At 53.5% G+C, this 23,471-nt stretch overlaps 1 protein-coding gene across 1 annotated transcript in view; it reads left to right on the top strand.

The window, feature by feature from the left end:
• The window catches only part of TSPOAP1 (TSPO associated protein 1), a 2,768,302-nt gene that overhangs the window by 1,999,849 nt on the left and 744,982 nt on the right, over positions 1–23,471 (top strand). Inside the window, exon 30 of the mRNA XM_086954028.1 lies at positions 9,620–9,790. Coding sequence (XP_086810154.1) covers positions 9,620–9,790 — 171 coding nt within the window. The remainder of the gene's footprint in view (positions 1–9,619; positions 9,791–23,471) is intronic.

The following is a 23,471-nucleotide window of genomic DNA, read 5'->3' on the forward strand; positions in this document are numbered from 1 at the left end:
CAATCAGCCGGACAAAACAACAACAATGTTCTATCTGAACAAACAAGGAGGCACCAGATCACAAGTTCTGTTTCTGGAAGCCCAGACCATATGGAAGTGGCTACTGGCGAGGGGTCTCACAATCGTAGCCCTTCATCTTCCAGGGACCTTGAACGTGCAGGTATATGGTCTCAGCAGAGACTTCGTAGAAGCGCACGACTGGGTGCTCAACGATGAAGTCGCTCAGGACCTCTTTCAGTAATGGGGAGTGCCAGACATCGATCTATTTGCAGACGCAACAAACACAAAATGCCCTGTCTTCGCGTCCAGATTCCCCCAGCAAGGATCACGGGGGAATGCACTTTGGATCAGCTGGTCGCAGACATTGCTGTATGCTTTTCCTCCTCTCCCTCTGATCCCAGTAGTCATACAGAAGTTTTACAGGACCAACACCAGAATGATACTATCTGAAAGAGACACGTTAGTGATAGATTCCTTACCTTAGAATATCCCCAGGCGTCAGACTGGATCCGGAAATTTTTGCGTAGCAATACCCCTGCGCGCTGGTAGGCGTCGTCTGCGGCTCCGCGTCCGTCGTCGGCGTCGTGAGCGCCGGGATGACGTCGTCGGAGTATATAGACGGCGCCCATGCGCGCTGACGTCAGTTCTTCTTTTTTCCGCGCCAGCTAGCGCAGATCCGGAAGAAGCTCTACCCCCAGTCACTTTTTGACTGAAAACTTTTTTGATCTTTTTGATCCTCTATTTAGTCGATTCTCGACTATCGGTGCCAGGGATGCCCGGGTTCAAGCCTTGCTCGAAGTGCGGCCGACTCATGTCGGTCACGGACCCCCATCGCCGGTGCCTGAAGTGCTTAGGCCTCGACCACGACGATCGAACCTGCTCCGCCTGCGGGCCCTGACGTCGAAGGCTAGGCGGGAGCGGTCCCGCAAGCGTCTCGAGCTGAGGCAGTCGGCCCCGCGCCGCTCCAGGTCCCGGTCCCGGTCCCACGGGAGGTCGAGGGACAGGTCGCGAGGTCGGAGTCATCGACGTTCCGGGAGTGGACACCGATCGTCTGGTTCCAAGTCCTCAGGTAAGAGGCATGAGAGGTCGGAGCGACGCCATCGATCCTCCGACCCGCCCCGTCGCTCGCACGATGCGACCGGGGACTCGGGCGACACCGCCCACGCGGCTCCGCGGGAGTCGCAAGCGTCGCCGCCTGCCCCACACCTTCGGGTCCCTGGGCACGGCGCGTCGCAGGAGGAGGTCGAGAGGTACCTCATGGCCATGAGGGCCCTCCCTCCTCAGTCGGTTCCCGTGGCGCCTTCGGGCCGATCGGCTCCGTCTGGAGGTCCTTCCGGGTCGGGCGCTTCGGCCCCGACGACGTCGGGTACTTCGGGCCCGGCGCCGCTGGCGACTTCGGTCCCGGCGCCGCACGACCTCGCTGGATCAGGCTCCGGATCCGGGACCTCGCCGGTCGACCCTACGACCTCGCCGGCGCCGTCCCTTCAGGTGTCGTCCCCGGCGGCCGATGTGGTTGCCGCCCCCAATGTTTCCTACGGTCCTCCTCAGGAGTCGGAGGGGCGCCGCTGGGCGCCGATTCCGTCGGCCTTCGGAGAGTTCTATCTCCACGAGGAGGCCCTGGCTGTTAATCCTGGTCTCCAGGAGCCAGGTGACGAGGAGCAATAGGAGGGGTCCGAGGACCCTCTGGCACGTGATTGCCAGTCGAATCAGGACTGGACATATGAGCTTGGGGAGGCCAGTGGTATTGACACCTCGCCAGACACTGGATTTACGTCGCCCCCGACTGTGGCTTCGGAGGCGGGTTCTGCTTACAGTGTAGTGTTGACGAAGGCAGCTAAGGCCCTAAACCTTCAGCTCCCCGTCGCGGCCGTGAGGACTAATCTCCTCACTGAGGTCCTCAAACAGCAGTCCGGCTCCGCGGAGCCCCTCCTGCCGTTCAACGAGGCCTTGTGTGACGTTCTTCTGGGCACTTGGTCCAAGCCCGCCACAGGCCCCCCTGTGGACAGGAACGTGGCCAGACGCTACCGCCCGGCACCGGGCGACCCTTGCTTTTTGTCCACCCACCCCCGAGAGTCTGGTCATCCAGGCCTCCAACTCCCAGACCGCATTCCCGTCGGCCCCGCCCGACAGGGAATCCAAGAGATATGAGCAGTTCGGGAAGAAGGTCTTCTCGTCTGTGAGCCTAGGGCTACGGTCAGTGAACACCAACTGTCTCTTGGGCCGCTACACCCACACTCTGTGGGACACGGTTGCGGAGGTGCTGCCACAATGCCCTGAGGAGGTCAGGGCTAAACTCAGCCAAACCCTTGCGGACGGCCGAGATGCGGCACGTTTTTCTATCCGGTGTGGGCTGGATACCACGGACTCACTGGGCAGGGCGATGGCAACGACGGTGGCGGTTCGACGCCACGCCTGGTTGAGGTCCGCCAACTTCTCGGCCGATGTCCAGGCCACCCTCCTGGACATGCCGTTTGATGGCCGTCGCCTCTTCGGCGACAAGGCAGACCATGCGCTGGAACGTTTCAAGGACTCCAGGGCCACGGCCAAGTCCTTGGGCCTTACGGCCCCACGCCAGCAATCGGGTGCCTTTCGCTCCTTTCGTGGCCACGGAAGGGGCGCCCCACCACGGACCGCCAGCCACACGCCGCAAAGTGTCCAGCAGCGCGGTGGCGGACGTGGGAACCGCCGCGGCGGTGGTCGGGGTCAGCGGCGAGGCCAGTCCACACCTCCCTCAGCAGCCCCCGCCTCAAAACCTTCCTAGTCCGAGTTTTCAGGCCCATGTGACGCCTGTGGGAGGCAGGGTTCGCCATCACCTCTCCCACTGGCATACAGTCACTTCGGACAGGTGGGTGCTGCAAATTGTCCGAAGGGGTTTCTCCCTCCCCTTCGAGTCTTCCCCTCCATCCATGCCACCTCAATACCACCGTGTGTCGGGGGATCACTTGCAACTTCTGCAAGAGGAAGTTTCGGCCCTCTTGGCCAAGAGGGCCATCGAGCGCGTTCCTGGGCCAGAAGTAGGACGTGGCTGTTACTCCCACTACTTTCTGGTACCCAAGAAGGGCAAAGGGGGCCTACGCCCTATCTTGGATCTGCGGAACGTCAACGGCTTCCTCCGGACGGAGAAGTTCAAGATGCTCACTTTGGCTCAGGTCCTGGCTGCCCTGGACCCAGGAGACTGGATGGTAGCGTTGGACTTGCAGGACGCCTATTTCCACATCCCCGTCCTGCCGGCCCACCGGCGTTACCTGCGGTTCACGGTAGGCCTAGAGCACTTTCAGTTTACCGTGCTCCCCTTCGGCCTTACCAGCGCCCCACGGGTGTTCACGAAGGTGATGGCGGTGGTCGCAGCCCATCTGCGCAGGCAAGGGGTGTCAGTCTTCCCCTACCTCGACGACTGGTTGTTGAAGGCGGGCTCGCCCCAGACAGTCGTCAGCCACCTCCAGACTACGGCCGACCTCCTGCACTTGCTGGGGTTCTCCATCAGTGTGCCGAAGTCACACCTGTGTCCCTCTCGGAAGCTCCTTTTCATCGGAGCGGTTCTCGACTCGGCGCAGTTTCGGGTTTACCCACCCGAGCAGCGGGTTCGGGATATTCAGGCTCTGATTCCTCTCTTCAGGCCGTTATCCCGGGTCTCGGTCAGGTTGACGCTGCGGCTTCTGGGACTGATGGCCTCCTGCATCCTTCTGGTGCGTCACGCCAGGTGGCGGATGCGGGCTCTGCAGTGGGACCTGAAGTTTCAGTGGGCCCAGCATCAGGGCATCCTGTCCGATCATGTCCTGATCTCGGAGGGCACTGCGAAGCAGCTGCAGTGGTGGCTCACGGACCGCGACTGGGTCAGTGGCAGACCCCTCTCCCTACCCCAGCCGGAGCACGTAGTTGTGACGGACGCGTCCCTCCAGGGCTGGGGAGGCCACATGGGAGAGGCGGAGATCAGAGGCCTCTGGTCTCCGGCGGAGTCCCAGCTCCACATCAACCTTCTGGAGCTGCGGGCGATTCGTCTTGCACTGAAGGCATTCCTCCCCTCTGTCAGGGGGAGCGTGGTGCAAGTGTTCACCGACAACACCACCGCCATGTGGTACTGCAACAAACAGGGCGGTGTGGGGTCGTGGACCCTTTGCCAGGAGGCTCTGCGCCTCTGGCAGTGGCTGGAACATCAGGGCGTGACCCTGGTGGTTCAACACCTGGCAGGCTCTCTGAATGCCAGGGCGGACGAACTCAGCCGCCGGTGCATGATGGATCACGAATGGCGTCTGAACTCGGACGTGGCGCAAGGTCTCTTTCGACAATGGGGAGAGCCTTGGTTAGATCTATTCGCCACAGAAGAGAACGCGCAATGTCAGCAGTTCTGCGCGTTGGAGTTTCCAAGGCGGCACTCGCTCGGAGACGCTTTTCGTCGCGAGTGGAGCTGCGGTCTGTCGTACGCCTTTCCGCCTATACCACTTCTGCCCAGAGTGCTGAAGAAGATCAGGCGCGACCGGGCCCAGGTCGTCCTTGTGGCTCCGGACTGGGCACGAAGATACTGGTATCCCGAGCTACTCAGCATGTCAGTCGATCCCCCGATTCGTCTGCCTCTTCGGGAGGACCTTCTGTCGCAGCAGCAGGGGACGGTCCTGCACCCGAACCTGTCCAGTCTCCACCTACAAGCTTGGAGATTGAGCGGCGGCAGTTGAGGCCATTTGACTTGCCTCCCGAAGTCTGTGATATCATTCTGGCAGCCAGGCGTCCCTCCACAAAGTCGGTATACGCCTGCCGGTGGAACAGATTTGTGGCATGGTGCACAGCAAAGGCTGTGGATCCTCTCTCTGCACCCCTTTCGGAAGTGCTGCTTTTTCTTCTTTCCCTTGCCCAGCAGGGCTCTGCTCTGGGCACTCTTAAAGGGTACCTTTCTGCTCTATCAGCCTTCTTGAGGCTACCAGATCAGCCTTCTTTATTCAAGTCCCCTATTGTGAGTAGATTTCTGAAGGGCATCACGCACATGTTCCCTCCTGTTCCCTTCGTGATGCCCCAGTGGGACTTAAATCTGGTTCTCACCTATCTGATGTGTGCTCCCTTTGAGCCGCTTCATAACTGTCCTCTTCGTCTCCTTACTCTAAAGACGGCCTTCCTGGTTGCCATCACCTCTGCCAGGAGGGTGAGTGAGCTCCAGGCTCTTTCTTCTTCTCCACCTTTCCTGTCTGTTCATCCTGATAAGGTGGTGTTGCGTACACGACCTTCCTTTCTGCCCAAGGTTGTCACGGCCTTCCACATCGGGCAGTCCATCACTTTGCCCACCTTCTTTCCGCCTCCGCATCCCTCGAAAGAGGAGGAGAGGCTCCACCGTCTGGATCCAAAACGTGCGCTCTCCTACTACCTAGACCGCACTCGCCAATTCCGGGTGGATGACCAACTCTTCGTTGGTTACGTGGGCGCGAAGAAGGGAAAGGCTGTACACAAGAGGACCATCTCAAGGTGGATCATCTTGTGCATCCAAGCATGCTACTCCATGGCGAGGAAGGAGCCCCCGGCTGGATTGCGGGCTCACTCCACTCGGGCCACGGCGACGACAACTGCCCTGGGCCGCGGTGTCCCCCTGCAGGACATCTGTTAGGCAGCCACGTGGGCCTCGCTGCACACGTTCGCAAGACACTACTGCCTGGACAGTCAAGTCCGGAGGGATGGCTTCTTTGGCCGTTCCGTCCTCCAGGACTTTCTGGTGTGATATTGGTTCGCAGACCCACCACCGGGGTTGGTATTGCTGGGGTATCTATTCTAAGGTAAGGAATCTATCACTAACGTGTCTCTTTCAGATGCACAAGTTACTACTTGTGTAACGATATATCTGTAAGAGACATTAGTTAGTGATAGATTCCTTACCGCCCTCCCATCCTCCCCGTTCTGCGAACCGATATTTAGGGTTAAGGTCATCCCCTTTCAGGGCCCTAGTTTCATGGCACCAGTGTTAGTTCTATCATGGCTCTGCGTATCTGGCGCGGAAAAGCTGTGTTATCAGAACTGACGTCAGCGCGCATGGGCGCCGTCTATATACTCCGACGACGTCATCCCGGCGCTCACGACGCCGACGACGGACGCGGAGCCGCAGACGACGCCTACCAGCGCGCAGGGGTATTGCTACGCAAAAATTTCCGGATCCAGTCTGACGCCTGGGGATATTCTAAGGTAAAGAATCTATCACTAACTAATGTCTCTTACAGATATATCGTTACACAAGTAGTAACTTGTGCGATAGCACCAGAGTGGCCTCGCCAGTGGTGGTACACGGATCTCCTACAACTGTCAGAAGTTCCACACCGGAGGCTACCCTGCCGCCCGGACTTGCTGACCAAGAACGAGGGGAGAGTATTTCATCCCAACCTCCCATCTGTAGGATTGACATCATGGCTCCTGAAGTCATCCAATACGGGCATCTAGACCTCTCTGCTGACTGTATGCACATCCTCAGAGAAGCAAAGAGGCCCTCCACCAGAAAGTCTTATGCTTTCAAGTGGAAGAGATTCTACCTGTGGTGTAAGGACAATGCTCTTGATACTATACAAGGTCAGGAGCAAGTGATCCTCCCATACTTACTGCACTTGGCGAGGTCAGGCCTGAAGTACCCCTCCATCAGGGTCCATCTAGCTGCTATCATGGCTAATATAAAGTCTCCTACTCAGACCTCATTCTTCCAAATTCCAGTGGTCAAAGATTTTCTAAAGGGACTCAGGAAAGTTTATCTGCCAGTGAGGTCCCCCTCTCCGCCTTGGGACCTTAATATTGTCTTCACCAAGCTGATGTGTGCTCATTTCGAGCCTATTCATTAGGCATCTTTGCAGCATTTGACCTGGAAGGCTGCGTTCTTAGTAGCCATCACTTCAGCCCGCAGGGTGAGTGAGATTCAGGCACTATGCTGCAAGGAGCCTTACACTGTGTTCCATGCCAATAGAGTTGTCCTACGTACACATCCGAGCTTCCTCCCTAAGGTGGTCTCAGATTTTCACATCAATCAGATTATTACACTGCTCACTTTCTTTCCTCAACCAACCATTTCCCTGGAGAGATCTTTACATTCTCTAGATCTCCGGAGGGTATTGAAGTTTTACCTTGCAAAAACCCTTCCATTTAGGAAGTCTGACCGGCTCTTTGTCAACTACGGTTCCAAATACCGGTCTAGCTGCTTCCAAACGATCTATTTCTAGATGGATCGTCTCTTGTATATCTTTATCTTACCAGCTAGCTAACGAAACCTTAAAAGGCGGACCAAAAGCTTACTCTACCAGAGGGAAAGCTTCTACCACAGCTCTCCTTTGCAACATTCCTATATCTGAAATCTGCAAGGCGGCTGCATGGAGCTCAGTACATACCTTTACACACGATTACTGTCTAGATTCGGATGCTCAGGTCGATGCCCAGGTTGGGCAGGCTTCTTTAAGGAATTTGTTTGCATAATTGCGTTTTGAATGTGATGTTATTTCATTTTCTGTATACTCTATTGCTCATCCACGAGACTTGGGATATGGGCTTGCTACTCTATTCATAGATTATGACTATTGATGAGTATTCCCTGGATGAGAAGGATTAGTTATTTACCTGTAATCCTAGTTCTCATCCAGGGGTATACTCATCAAAGTCATAAGCGACCCACCCTCCTCCCCGGACGAGCATTTTAAAATTATTGTATACTGATTGCAGGTCTACTCAGGTGTCTATACACCATCAAAATGAACTGACCTAAGTGCCACCTGTAGTGCATCATGGGAGCAAGGGGTCTCCTACAGGTTTTAAAGGCACGGTACCCTAACTCATATGCCTTAAAGGCAAGGTGTCAGTTTTTCTTTGTTTCTTATTACTCTACTGTAGCCTACAGGCAACTGCCTGCAATTACAAGCTTTCTTTATGGCAATAAAGCATTGTTGTATGACAACTGTTTAGTGCTTCCTCTTTTCCTTATGGGTGAGGAGGGTATGGGTACTACAATGCAAACCTATGTCATTTTCTGCATTTTTGCCATGTTGGAACATTTTAGGCTGCATGTACATGTTTTCACATATGCATATATATGTGTATATATGTATTTTCTATATGCTCCTGGATCCCGCACATGGGCGGGGATTATTAATAGATTATAACTATTGATCAGCATCCCCTGGATGAGAAATAGCGCACTTTGCAATGGAGAGAGAAGAAGAGGGAAGAGGGTGGAGAGGAAAGATGGCAAAGAGAGTGTCATAGAAGTGTGGGACATAGAGGGTGAAAAGGACACCCAAAATAAAAAGGAGACCGACAGAAGGATTTAGAAAGAAGAGGACTAGCGAGTAATGAAGAGAGCACGTGAGAAGAGAGAAAGAGTTGAGGAAGGGGAGTGGAGGGAGACAGCATGATGGGGGAGGGAAAGAAAGAGGTGAGAGTAACAGAAAGAGGAGAAACGGAGAGGGACAGAAAGTGAGAGGAACGGAGAGAGAAAAGGAGAACGATAGCAAGCAATAAAAGTAACAGAGAGAGAAAGAATAGGAGACAGGGAGGGGGTTAAAGTGCGCAGACGCCTCAACTGACCCACGCAGGGCAGGCAGCTTCTGGGTGCCTTGTTAAGAGGCTGTGCTCCAGGCAGGGAAGGCAGGCGAGAGGTGTCAGTTTTTCTTTGTTTCTTATTACTCTACTGCAGCCTACAGGCAACTGCCGGCAATTACAAGCTTTCTTTAAGACAATAAAGCATTGTTGTATGACAACTGTTTAGTGCTTCCTCTTTTTCTTGTGGGTGAAGAGGGTATGGGTACTACAATGCAAACCTATGTCATTTTCGGCAGTTTTGCCATGTTGGATACAGTTTAGGCTGCATGTATTTGTTTTCACATATGTATATTTATGTATTTTCTATATGCACCGGGATCCCGCACATGGGCGGGGATTAGTCATAGATTATGACTTTGATGAGTATACCCCTGGATGAGAACTAGGATTACAGGTAAGTAACTAATCCTTCCTCCCCCCCCCCTGAAATTTAGCTCTAGTTGCCCGCCTGTCTCAAAAGCTTTCTAATCAACGATTAAGACAAAGACCCCCCTATTTTTATAGCGATCCAGTGGGTTCTTTTGCAGACTCTAGAACTACTATGCAAAAAAGAAAAGGCTATGTAGGGAATAAATATGCCAATATCAGTACTCTATAGTAAAGTGAAACAAGCATTAAAAATGCAATAGATCTCGCCTTTGATTAAGTTAAAGCCATTTGCTTTGCTATACAATACCATTGTGTGATCTCCGGGCAGGTCCATAATATGTTAGCAGATCTGCTGGTGGGTGCCTACATCATGTGCATTCCCCTGTATGTGTGCGGTAGATTTTACTAAGAGCAAGAGGCACCGTAAGATACTATCGATATACGATCGGCACTATGCAATATATTGACTTGTGTCAGGTGGAACCTGGTATCACTAGTTACAACTTTATGCTATCCCAGTACTCTATCCCATTCTGAGTCACTAAAGCAGGCCCTTTCAGTTCTCCTCCTTGTTTTTTTTCTTTTTTTTTTACATTAAATCTGCTTTTCCTAAAGCAGGCCTAGCCTTCTAGTTACAGACATTTGTAAAGTGTTACTGCTTTGTGAATATCGAGATATGTTTCACTATGAAGTCATTGTCTCGTTCCAGGAAAAAGAAATATCTACCATGGAGGATAAACATTTTGCTTCCCCTGACAATCGCAGCTCGGATCTTTCTGATATTTTGGAAGAGGAAGAAGATAATCAGCATGCCGAGGTGCCAACCAAAAGTAAATTTAGCCAGAACGATCATGACAACATCAGAGAAATTAGTGGAAAGGTAAAGTACTGTTTATTTACAAAATATGACAGTTATCTGTATATGAAAGTCATGGCTTCCATTTCAATGGTACTTTTGGTACTCCTAAACTGTTTGTACTCCTAAACTGTTGAAACCAATCCTGATGTCTTGTCTGCTTGTGCATAACATGGATCAGGTGTTTCCAACGATTAGCTCCTGAGCTACTGATAGCTCTCCAGTTACCTAAAAGCAGCACTCCTGTAGTTCAGCCCAGCCTAATAATATCGAAGCTTTTGATCGTTTCAATTGATATATGTATAACAAAATGAAAAGCATGTATTTGAGTCAGAAATGTGTGTATTTTTATTTTCAGATCTCATAACCAGATGTCCGAAGAAAAATGGTTGAATGGTTGAATTTCCAAAATGTATTTAAAGCTATTATTTGATAAAGACTACTAGCCGCATTTCCTTCACGTAGAATTATCCCCAGGCGTGAGACTGGATCCGGAAACTTTTTTTTTTTTGCCACAGCATCCCTGCGCGCCGGGGCGACATCGCGCGACTCCGCCCAGGCGTCGTCCGTGTACGTGATGTCAGCGAGGTCACATAAGACCCGCCCGGCACGCCTACCTTAGTTTTTTCCTTTTCCGCGTGCAGTGGATCCGATCCTTGCTACGGGCCTGTTTCTGGCCCCTTTTCTCCATTCTTTTGATGGAACAGTGTGCGAATGCCTTCGGGCTTCAAAACTTGTACCTTTGTGGTGTTTGGAGGAGGATCACGGCACCACTCACTGCGAGGCCTGTCAACAGTTGAAGCCGAAGTCACGGCGTGAGCGCCGCATGAAACTTCTCTCGGCGCGTCTCTCCAGTTCGACGTCCTCCCCTCGGTCTGCTTCGGCGGACGGCTTTAGGTTCGGCCGTGGTCGTCATCCTCGCCCTTCTCCGATGTCACGTGAGCGTCGCTCCCCGGTGGTTAAGTGTCGCAGTTTGTCCCCGGGACTGGGTTTCGGCCTACCGGGGTATGGACTCTCCGCGGGTAATGCGACCCCCCCTGTCGTCCTATCCACCGTTTACCAGTGTTGGGGCGTCGAGAGTCCAAATGGAGACATACGCGGCGGCTTTGCAGGCCTCACTTGCGTCTCCCCCTCCTTCCCCTTCTGGGACGTTGGCAGACCCCTCGCTTGCGCAGGGCCCTCTGCGGTGCCGCCGGCGGCTTTGGCGCCGACTGGTTCGGCTCCACGCATGGAGGGTGTAGTGCTGTCGTGGTACTGCTCATCTGGGGCACCTCCTTCAGGCCACTCCGTCTCTGCCTCACCGCAAACTCCTGCGGGAGTCCCTGTGGTGTCGCGGGAGGTCGCCGGGGCTCGGGTCACATCCCCGAGCCCCTCTTGGTCCCTTGACAAAGGTGGTCCTGTCTAATGCGGAGTTGACGCTGCTACGGTGCCGGCAGCAGCTGGCCCGTACGGTGCCACAGGGGTCGGTGAACCTTTCTCGCCCGTCATTCCGCGCGAGCAGCCGCCTCGACAGGGGGGCGAGTCTGAGGTGGATTTGTCCCTGGCACGCCTCATGGGTTGCTGAGCGATCTACGCCTCATTCTGGGCCGTGGCTGGCAGTAGTCTTCTTGTAACTCCCCAGTTCTGTCCCGTTCCCCCATGCGGATGGCTACCTCGGTGGAGGTCGGGCCGGCGCCGTTCTGGGGCCGGTTCAGCTCCGGGCCCGCTCCGGTCTCCGCTCCTGTCTCCGGTGGGGGGTGACTTGGACGAACCTTGTCCGGGGACGCCGGATGGTGCCAGCACCTCGCCTCAGGCAGCGGACTCTACGGCTCAGCGCAGGGTTCGTACTGCAGATTTGTTTTCGGACGCTCCGTCTCCTCCGGAGGCAGCCTGTATATTAGAGTCAGCCTCCCCGGAGACTGGTCGCCGTGTGGTGTCTTTTTCACTGGCGTCGACGGGCGGCTCCCCGCCCTTCCTGAGGCAGAGGTGTTCGTGGGAAGAGCAGCAGGTCCCTCATTCTTTGGCTCCTTCTGACTTCCAAGTCTGGCCTTTGCCCGCCCCGCTTGGCCTCGGGGACGGCCGTCTTAGTTTGCATCCGTCGCCCATGGAGGAGCTGCTTTCCCTGCCGTGGGGCCCTATGGAGGGGGTTGCGACCTTCGATCACGCGGTGTTCACAGCTGTGGGCATCCTGCGTATGGGCGATTGCGTATGGTCGACCCGGTGGCTCACTTTCCGGCGGACCATCTACTGGAGGTCCTCCACCAGGGCTCTGGTGCGAGGAAAATCTTACTTCCCTTTGAAGGTTCCCTCCTTTCTTCCTTGACGGGGGCTTGGAGGCGTTCTGCCTCAGGGGACCCGGTGCCTCAGCATCTTCTGCACCGGCATCTCCCGGCGCTGCGTGACTCGGCGTGCCATTCCCTCCACCCCTCTGCCTCCAGTCCTCTTTTGAGGACCTCTTTTCCCTCCCTGCCACCACTGCTGACTCCGCCGTCCCGACAGGCCCGCTGGCTCGGCTCTTGGGGGCGCAACATGTTCGCCTCGACCAGCGCTGCCCTGCGGGCACTGAACACCTTGTGTGTGCTGGCCCGGGCCTCTTCCTGTTTGTGGGACTCGGCTGAGTCTCTGGGATCCGCGGCGTCCCAGGAGGGTGGTCAGTTGGACTTAAGGCATCATGCGTTGGATGGCCGGGAGCTGGCGGCGCCTATTCTCCGCTCTGCCCTGGACATCTCAGAAGTGTTAGGCCGGGGCTATGGCTTCCTCTGTCGCTCTCCATTGCCATGCTTGGCTTCGGGATGGAGTATTCCCTGAGAATATTAGGGAGCGACTCATTGATCCTCCGTTTGATGGCAGCCTGTTGTTCCATGCCTCGGCCGACTCCGCCATCCAGAGGCTCTTGGCAGGGCTCCGTCCTACTCCTCCTCCGCCTTATCATCCTCCTCCTCCGTCCCCTCAGTGATTCCTGAGTCGGGTTGATTCTGGGCCTTCATAGGCTGGTTGTTCTGGCTGTGGAGTGCTTATCTGACCATTGCTTCCCTCTGGGACTTAGGCATTGTTGGCTGCTGGACGGCCCTTTTGTTGATTATGTGTGTTTGGAGTTGTTGTGCAGACTTTGCCCTGAGATTAGGCCTTTTGCTTGCTTGGGCTGCTTGTCAAGCCTTTCGTGGGGTGTTTTGTGCCCCGTGGTTCTTTTCTTTTTTCTCTGCTGCGGAAGTCCTTCCAAAGAGGGTACCCATATTTTGGGACTTAGCTACCACTACCCCACCTAGGGTACGATGTCATATGGCTTGCGCTCTGCTGGAGGGTTCTGGTAGCCTTCGGGTGCCTGTTCTCCATGGCGTTTGTGTAGGTTGCTTTTGCTCCTTGAGGTTGTGTGCGTGGCCACTCATGTGTCTGGGCATCTCCTCCTTTCCTGCTCCTGTCCTGAGGTCTGGACCGCTCCTGGGCTCTCCCTTGATAGGTACCACCTACTCGGCCTTCCTGGGGCCTCGGGCTGTTCTTCTTCTTGCTTCTGGCGGCTTGACTGCCGGCGCTGTTCTGGCTGGTATGCTGCTCTCTACCTGGAGTGGGGTCGCCTTCTTTTCCCTCGTTTCCTTGGGCCCTCTAGGCTTTTTCTTTCGCTTTTCCTGTCTTGGTCCTTGGCGGAAGTTATGTTGCCTTGTGGGGGAGTAGGATGCTTCGGCCTCTACGCCCTTGCCTTTGGTTCCTCTGCTGTGAGTGTACGGGCCTCTTCAGCCTTCTTTTCCCTCCTACATACCCTTGGGGGGGGATCCCCTTGCCTCGCAAGGACAAGGTTCTTCCTGGCCCACAGATCTGGTCCCCTGGGAGGACCTCTGTTCTGTATTGGTGGGGACCTTTCGCAGACCCTTTTTCACATGGGGTATTGCTAGGGTATCTATTCTACGTGAAGGAATCTGCGGCTAGTAGTCTCTATCAGATGTACAAGTTACTTACCTTCGGAAACGATGTATCTGGTAGAGACGATTCTTGCCGCAGATTCCTTCACGGACCACCCTTCCTCCCCTATTCTGTGAGGACCCTTGGGTTGGTCTTCGGTACTCGCCTCCTGGTGGGGGGGGGGGCTGTGTCTCCTGTGAGTGCCTTCCTTGTTCTTGACAGATTGCTCCGTCTGGGGGCGGTTCATTCCTCCTTGGTTCTTGGAGTCCGGACCATGGGGTTCTGGCGCTCCGGTGCCCTGCTGCTCTGGCTGGTCCAAGTTTGGGGGAGATTGCTTTCTATCCCTGTCCTCCCCTCCCTCCTTTCCAGTGCTATCCCTTGATTAAGGGTCATCTGGCTTCCATCACATCTGTTGGAAGGTTATGTAGAAGAAGAGGATGATGATGATGATGGCCTCTATGAGGTGGCTCACAGCCCAGCTGAGCTCCATGTGAAGTGTCCGGAAGATGACAAGGAGGATGAAAAATATCAGGAAGAGGCATAATATTACCAGCAAGAGTATATGGCTCGACGTCATACTTACCAATTTAACTTGCCCCAGGGAAATGGCCCATCTGCCGCCTTCGGTAATTGAGGATCTACAAGCCATGTTGGTGGATTATAGTCAAAGGTTCCCTCTGCAGCCACATCAGTCAGAGAATCAGGTACCTCAAGTGGAAGAGCATGCCATTACACCAGGTCCTCCACTCGCTAGCACACCTGCATATATACCGGGCACGGGGTCAAATCAACCCTGGAGCACAGAACACATCCGCCTCTGAAGAAGATTTAGAGGAAGGTGAACTGCCAGATCCAGTATCTGCTCCTGACCCTTGGGATGACTGTTATTCCAACACCATCCGCTCCTCCACACCATTCGTCAGACTCTCCTCCGGAAGATATCAGGGGGTTTCATAACTTAATACAGAGGGCAGCGAACAAGATCCATTTGCCTATCACAGTAAAGCAAACCGAATGTTTCCTATACAACTTCAAGGAAGACATAAGGAAAGTGGTATGCTCCATACCTATTATTGACCATATATTACTGGAGGGCATCAGGATAATGAAAACACCAGCGTCCATACCACCGGTATTGCCTTGTGTGGAGAAGAAGTATAGGGCTCCGGATGACTCTCCATCTTGCCTTATTGGTCATCCTAAGCCAGATTCGGTCATCCACCAGGCTGCAGAATGGCGATCTAAGAACCCTGCTACCCCGATTACGACCCCCGGATAAGGAAGGGCATAGAATGCACATTCTATGCACAAACTCAACCCTGACAAGACAGAGTTGGTCTTGACAGGAGGTGGTTGCAGTCCCTGGTCCCCTTCGTTCTGGCCCCCTTCACTTGGTGTCCCCCCCCTCCCGGTCCCTAAAGTTAAAACCCTTGGTATCTTTCTCAATCCCCAACTATCTGTAAACCCCCAGGTGAGCTCAGTGGTCTCCTCCTGCTTCTTTTCCCTCCGGATAATTAGAAAGATATCCCGCTTCTTTTCCCTTCCGGCACTGAAAATAATTGTGATGGCAATGGTGCTCTCGCGTCTCGATTATGGGAACATAGTCTACAACGGCGCACCGGCCTATGCCATACACCGATTGCAGCTAGTGCAAAATCAGGCTGCCCGCCTGATCCATGGGCTGCCCAAATACCATCGAGCAACCCCACTGCTGAAATCATTGCACTGGCTACCTGTGAGGGAGCGGGCCTTATTTAAACTAGGTTGCCTCACCTTCCAGGCTAGAATGGGCACTGCCCCCGAGTTTATGTGCTCGGCCATCAAACCTTACCTTCCGGGCAGAGAACTCCGCTCTACCCACATGGCACTCCTGGCCACCCCTCGCTTTAAGAAAAAGAAAGCAGGCGGGGCGAAATTTGCGGTCCTCGCACCTGTCTTCTGGAACTCCCTCCCTATGACCCTTAGATCCGCAACTTCCTATTTGGAGTTCCGGAAGAATCTCAAAACCTTCCTCTTTTCCAGAGCTTTTGATGCCTAATCTGTCCCTGTTGTTGCTGTTGCTGGTAATAGCTCCTTCAGCGCCATGAAACCGCTGGGTATAAGCGCGCTAAACAAATGCTTTGAAATTCAAATTAAATTCAAAATTCTAGGGAATATGTCTTCTTCATTGGAAGCTGTGACACTCAGGGCAGCAAATTCTCTAGCCCTTATCGGCCGCCATGACCGCCAGATGAGGTCTGACATGGCAGGGCTAATAGACCTCATCCCTAAAGAAAAAAGACAAGATGCACGCAAGATACTGCTTAAAGGTGAGCGTGCAGCTTCAGAGGCAATTGACTGTGCCCTTGACGTTGCCAGTACTAGTTTTAGACAGCTAGCAGGAGCTGCCGTGTTTTGACATCAAGGATGGCTAAAAGCTACCACCTTTAGACCTGAGGTACAAGCATAGGTTTTAGATATGGCTTTTGACGGTGAATCACTCTTTGGAAAACACATTGATGAACCACTATTGGCAATTAAAAATGATACGGACACCGCAAAGTCATTGGGCACTCTGCAGTACAGAAGGGTGCTATTCAGAGGTGCTAGGGGGCGAGGATTCGCCACTTTACAAAGGAGGATGCCAGAGGGCTCAACAATAACAACCATATCAATCTCAATATCAGCAATCTTCTAACCCTCCATCTTATCGTCAACCATCTACAGCTCGTTTCTCTCGCCAGGGAGTCTGCAACCGAGTACTCCAATAAGGACGTGATTCAGGTAGAAAACAATGATCATGTCCGAGTACCAGCCCCTCTTCCCTCCCTGCCCGTGGGTGGGAAATTTCCAGTTATGTACAATGGTGGTACAAAATAACATCAGATCCCTGGGTGTTGGAGCTAGTCACCAATGGTCACACATTAGAGTTCCTACAGCGGCTGCCAACCACTCCACCCACAGTGCCCCTCGTCTTCATTTATTACGTAAGGAAGTCTTGACCATGCTTGTCAAAGAAGCGATAGAGAAAGTATCATTCGCTCAAAAGGGAAAAGGTTTTTACTCTTGTTTTTCCCTATTAAAAAAGAAATCAGGGGAATGGAGACCGATTCTAGACCTGAGGAATCTCAACAAGTTTCTCAAGAAACAGACCTACAGGCTGGTAATGTTGGATATCCTGGGCTGCCTAAACAAAGAAGATTTCATAACTTCGCTCAACATGGAAAACACATTTTCATATCCCAATCCATCTGAAACATTGGAAATTCTTAAGATTCACGGTGGCTGGTACCCACTATCAATATGGTCTGGGATGCCCGCCACCCCTTCCACCACCAATCCCAAAGGTAGGAGACAGACACAGTTTGAACTTTTGGAAGGCGGGGGCCTCACGACCCCCCCCCCTGGCCGTATTTATTAAAATATGAAACAAAATTTAAAACTTTAAATCAGAACGTTTCATGTATCATGTACAAAATTCAACTTTCATTACATTTGATGAAGACAGGTATCCAGGCTAACCTTAACAAATCTCTAATACAAAGATTTTCCTAACCGAGTCTAACATCATGACATAATGCATTACATACGAATTTTGTACATCCTAACATTAAGGGCCAACGGCAAGGTCTTAACCGGTGTCAGATCCCTATCACCAAATTTCCGCCCTCACGTGTGAGTGGCGCATGCGCAGAGGACTTTACCCTCGTAGCCAACTGTAACTTCCCTTGTCGTGGGGGCCCCCTTTCACTCGGCGCCATCTTAAGGTCGTCCGAGTTCCCGTGCGGGGTATCCGTAAGAAGGACAGCGTGGCCTCCCCCCCCCCCCCTTTCCCCGCACTCTCTCCCGCCGGAGCGGATATCCGGCCCCCGGGAAATTCGTGGGGAGGGGCATATAGCTGTCTGCCCCCTGGGAGGGGCCTATGGCCGTCTCCCCCTGGGCGACCCATCCGCAATGGGTGCCGCCCCCTTCCCCCCCGTGGGAGGGGCCAATGGCCGCCTCCCCCGGGCGCTCCAATCCATAATGGGTGGCGCCCCCCCAGGGACCTTGAAATCACTGCTCACTGATCATGACCTTACCGCCACAGGCCAGATAGTTGACCGACTATCTGGCTCCCCCACACCTCCTATAGGTCATGTCTCCTTAATCCCACTAACCAGGCTAACATATCTCCTATCAATAAGTCATTCCCCACCCTGGACAGGTGAACCCCATCATCTGAATGACAGTGGTCCCCCGAGATGCACCCATGAGGTATACTTTGAAGATGAGCAGAGCGAAACAATTTCTCCATTTTATTGTTGACCCTCTTTACCGAATGGTTCAACGCTGTAGTGGATAATCCATCCCTCCATACCTTCCTCAGAATCATGTGTGACCAAGCTATTGTACACCCCGGGAGCGTCTTTGCTAACCAACTAACTGCAGAAAGTATGTGCTAAATTAAAGCTAGTCTGCCCAACCTTACCAAGTCATTTCCCCCAATGTGCACTATGACTACAGATGGCGGTGACCTGTGCCGCCCTAACAACTCCTCCACAAAACTTTTCAGTCGGTCAATACACAGGCCGCCCTTCCCATGGAAGGACACCCTGAAACCATGTTCCTCAGATGTGTGGATCGCATCACCTGTCTTGAATATGTCCGCGGCACGCCTCACGTATGAGTGGCCCACGACCCAGACCACTCGTCTTCCATTCCTTGTTCCTGAAGTGGTGGTTAGCTGATACTGGGCCGGTCCCAATTTCCGCCCTGCGTCACAGGCTCGTGAAACTGTAATCCAAACAAAAGACAACAAGCGTGAGTGCACTTCTTCAGTAACTTACAACATGTGCAGCCGCATGTACCGTTTGAAACAATTCGAAGACCAGCGGCCTAATTGTTTAACATTGTCTGCCTGCAGACCCCCAGCCGTCGCTTCCGTAGCGGCCCCTATCCTGAATGAATGAGTCCCAAACTCACTCGGGTTCAAGCCCGCAGCTGCAATCGTTCTTGCCAGCACCCTCTGGAACTGAAACTTTGTTAACGGGGTGCCGTCAGCATGTCGCAGCAGCGCCTCCCCCTCCCCCCTCCCTCCCCCCTCCCGTTGCCAACCTTTGTTTTAGGTAGGCCTCAACATGCCTCACTGGACAACAGGGACTACCTGGAGGGTGCTGCAACACAATGCTATTCCCTTCGGCCTCCTGGTCTGTCTTTGACCTGGCTATCGTGATCAGCAGGGAATCTCCCCTCACTTGCCTGTGGTCCCTGCGCAGGCCCCCTTCGGTGTCCCTTTAGTTGGCAGCCACTAGTTCGCTTACCCGTAGGGCCCCATAGAACGCCAACGCAAATGCTGCCCGGAATAGGACGACCTCGCTAGGTGAGGAGCATGTCTCCTCCAGTTTAGCCAACAAGGAGGTCAATCTGTTGAATCCTATCGGGTGTCTGGTATCCTTTTTGCGACCCTCTAGGCGCCGCCAACCGCGCAGCTCCTTTCTGACTATAAAGGAGTCCGTCGGGTCCCTGATCCCTTGGAGCTGAGCCATAAATGATATGGGGGCCTTATACCGACTGGCGGTTGCCACCGACCGGCCTTCCTCATGAAGTGCCACTAAAAATTGGGTAAAGGACCCCTCCTGACCCCATCTATGCTCCCATGTAGGGCCCAAAAAGGCGCAGTACGAGCGAAACGCCCCTTCATAAGCTTTCCTTGTCCTGGGCACTAAACTGGCTGCCACAAGGTTTTGTAGTCCGGGGCGCCGATTTGCCATAATACTTCGGGAAATGGCGCTGCCACTAGCTCCGCTGAGGGTAAACAATCCCTGAAAGCCTGCATTTTGAAACGAGCGAGCGCATCAGCTGCATTATTCAGTACTCCCGGCACATGTTTTGCCCTGAATTGTACATTTAGTCTCAAGCATTTCAACACAATTTCTTTCAACAATCGCAATATCCACTTGCAGCGTGCTGCTTGCTGGTTAATGCACTCAACCACAGTCATGTTATCTGACCAAAATACCACCGAGCGGTTTTGGAACTCCTCTGGCCAGGCCGACAGCGCTACCCAGATGGGGACGAGCTCTAGAAAACCAATGTTGCTCATCAAACCACTTGTCTCCCACCATGCTGGCCATTTCTGGGCCGACCATCGGTTACCCAGGATCGCGCCAAACCCTACACTGCCCGCCGAGTCGGTCCATAAACCCAATTCTGCTGACGAGGCCGGGGCTTTGCTCCAGACTACTCGGCCGTTGAAGTCCGCCAAGAATGCCAGCCAAATGAGCATGTCCTGGCGAACCTCTGCCGACAGTCTCGTGTGGTGGTGCCCCTCCTTGAGGCCAACCATGGCCTGGGCAATGGATCGAGAGAAAGGGCGAGCCATCGGCATAACCCTCAATGCAAAGTTAAGCTGACCTACTGTTTGCTGTAGTTGGTGCAGTGTCACTTTGTCGTTCCGGAGACATTGTAACAAGGAGGCCCTGAATTTGGCGATCTTCTCCGCCGGCAAGCGGAAGCAACCCTCCACGGAGTCTAGTTCGATACCCAAAAACTCCAGAGAGGTAGTTGGACCCACCGTCTTACCTGGCGCCAACGGCACCCCGAAACCCCGCATGAGCACGCAGAAATCCTGTAATGCCCGTGCACAGTCCCGAGAGCCCGCCGGGCCGAGAAACAGGAAATCATCGAGATAATGCATCACATGTTGGTGCCCTGAGGCCTTCGAGAATACCCACTCCAAAAATGAGCTAAACATTTCAAAATAGGCACATGAAATTGAACAACCCATCGGCATGCACATATCCATGTAGTACTTCCCCTGAAATGCAAAACCCAACAAGTGCTGATCCTGGGGATGAACCGGAAGCAACCTAAATGCTGATTCGATATCCGATTTTGCTAACAATGCCCCGGGGCCTAGCCGATTCAACATTACCACTGCGTCATCGAAAGATGCATATCTTACACTGCACATGTCTGCATCAATCGCCTCATTAACGGAAGCCCCCCTTGGTGCAGATAAATTATGAATGAGCCTGAATTCTCCTTCTCGGGAACTACCCCTAATGGGGAACACACAAAATCGGCTGTTGGTGGTTCACCGAACGGTCCTGCAACCCGCCCCAAGCGAACTTCTTTTGCGATTTTTGTGGCGGCCACTGCCGAGTTGTGTTCAACAGACAGTTGGTTTTTGCATGAGGGGGCCCCCCGAAAATTACCCGCCGGGATCCTGAAGCCATACGAGAAACCATCTTGCAGGATCCCAGCGGACACATGATCAGGGTATTTGTTCAGCCAGGGAGTCAAAGCCAGAATATCCACGGGTGATTGCCTGGACCTCTGAGGCACCGTGTCAATCCTGCTTGGTACCCCCTTTTCCTCCAGAATTATTGCCTCTGGATCGGCAGCTCGTTTCGGGGTGGGAGGTGTTGCCACAACCTGCGCAGGCATGCCTGAACCTGCATGTTCCTTGCAGCCTGCTACACGTTCCTTTGTTAAAACCCCAACATACCCCTGGCTTATTCCCATTCCCGCCCGATCTAGACGGAGTATCTCCCCCGTAGGTTGGTTGAAAGGGCTGTGGCTGTCTCTGTTGAAAGGATCTGGAGCCGTTTGCACTCGACCCCGATCCACCCGCTGCTCCCGGCAGGAACTGAGCATGCCAAGATACAGTATCCAAACAATCCCAAGTCAGTGTTTCATTAAACTCTTTTGCTTTTCTAAATGCCACATCATACCCTTTCCATTCTTCTCCTCCATATTTCTCATGGAAGCCCGTGATCCTGCTCTGGTAGCAAGCAAGGTCTCCCAACAGTTCTGGTGTTCGCTCACCCACAATCATTGCAAAAACAGAGAAAGCCCTGATCCAGTTCATCATGGACTCTTCCACCCTGAATTCAGCCATCTTTGCCCTCCATACACTGGGGTGCCACAACTCCTTCTGAGTTTTGGCATATTCTAACTCACGATTGTCTGTCAACAATGAAAACATATTGATATATTTGTTACCCCACACCATCTCCTTCGTTGCTAGAGGAACATGTTGCGCCAAGCATTCCCGCCTTGAGGGTACAGCGCCCTCCCCCATTATTGGGAGCGATCTCTTACCGGCTTCCGATGTACCTCCGGTCGTGTCCGTCGCTTCCTTCCGATTTTCGACCGCAGCGGGATTCACCACCTGCGGAAAAATAGAAGGCACATTCGCTGCCCCAGCGCTCCTTGTCTGCCTGAGCTGTTCGATAATCTGCCTAGCCTCTTCGGCTGGGTCTTCCACAGCCGCGGATCCCCCGCTCCCTTCTTCAACCAAGGTAACACAGCCGCCAACTGAATCGCTAGTTCGGGAGGCATTTGGTCATTATCCAGCGGTGTGATAACCACAGGGATTGGCAATCCCCCATCCGGTGTGGGTACCGGGCTGAACGCTGGTGGTACTGGAACCAGCGGGACCTCCATCGGGACTGGGGCCTCGCTAGGACCCGCTTTCCCCTTCTTCTTTTTCCCCTTATCCCCCCCTGGGGTAATGTTTGGCAAAGCAGGCCCCACGATCCTCTTAGGTCGCCCTGAGGGCCCTGCTTGGGCCTCCACCTGTTTCCGGAGGGCCGCTAAGCCGCGACCCAGCTGATCTACTTTACCGAACTTCCTGTCCATCGCCGACACTTGGCTCACCAGTGTGCGCAGCATTCGTTCCATCTCGGAGCTCTTTCCACTCTTCTTACCAGGCATATCTGCGTTCTGTTTTACCTCTGCCTGTTCTCCAGTAGAGACTCGGACTCCAGCTACGCCTTGACGACTGAAACAGAAAAAACAACGATTATACGTTCACAAACTGCAGCTTGTTCCCTTGAGGGCTCACGAGCGACGAGTGGTGCAGCCTTCAGAGCGCAGGAACAAGAGGACGCTTACCTCGATTCCCGCGCCTTTTATCTTGCAGCGGGAAGGCGGGGCAGCGTCCCCATCCCGCCCAGAGGTGCACGGACTTCCGGGCGGGTGTTAGGACAACCCTTTTTAGGCGGCGGGGGCGTGCTCCAACCACGCCGCTATGGGCATACCGGCCGGGACACGCCCCCTGCCCGCAAAAGGTTTCCCGGGGGATCGGGGCACCCAGTCATACGTTCGGGGTGACCGAGTGGTCTCCCCTTTCCATTCAAAGTGCTCCAATTTGCCCTCAAATCAGCACCACATATCTTCACCAAGTGCCTGGCACCAATAGCAGCGACCCTGCAGTCCTAGGGCTTTTTCATGTATTTCCGTAGCTCGACAATTGGCTGCTCAAAGCAGCAGCAGCCCGGGAGGAATGAAAACTTGCCTTCATATGTTCAATACGTCGGGACTTATCCAACACAATTAATATATTTTCTGGGAGCGGCCATAGACACCAACCAGTGCAAAGCGTTCTTATCTCAGGAAAGACAGATACATCTGCAATTGCTTGCAAAGACCATATAAGAAAAAGGGTCAGTTTCTATGCGCATGTACAAGCCGCTTCTGGGGATGTGCTCTTCAGCGATAAATCTGGTGCCTCTAGCCATGTTGAAGATGAGGCCTCTTCAAGAGGTACTGCAAAAACAGTGGCAACAAGCTTTGGGATCCTTCGAAGATGTAATTCAAATCACTGCTAGTATTAAAACACTACGGTGGTGGTTTTGGGCAACAAACGTTGTGCAGCGTCTTACTTTCCTACAGAGCACCCCAGATTCCATTCTAACAACGGACGCCTCCATGGAGGGCTGGGGAGGTCATCTACAGGACTTGCAAATTCAGGGCAGCTGAACTTCAGCACAGAGAAAGCAACACACCAACAGCTTAGAACACATAGCCATATTCCTATCTCTTCAAGCTTTCCTGCCGAGAATAGCAGGTTTGTCTGGATTTGGTC

Source organism: Lissotriton vulgaris, chromosome 2_1 (genome assembly GCF_964263255.1).
Source record: "Lissotriton vulgaris chromosome 2_1, aLisVul1.2, whole genome shotgun sequence".
In the NCBI taxonomy this organism is placed as follows: Eukaryota; Metazoa; Chordata; class Amphibia; order Caudata; family Salamandridae; genus Lissotriton; species Lissotriton vulgaris.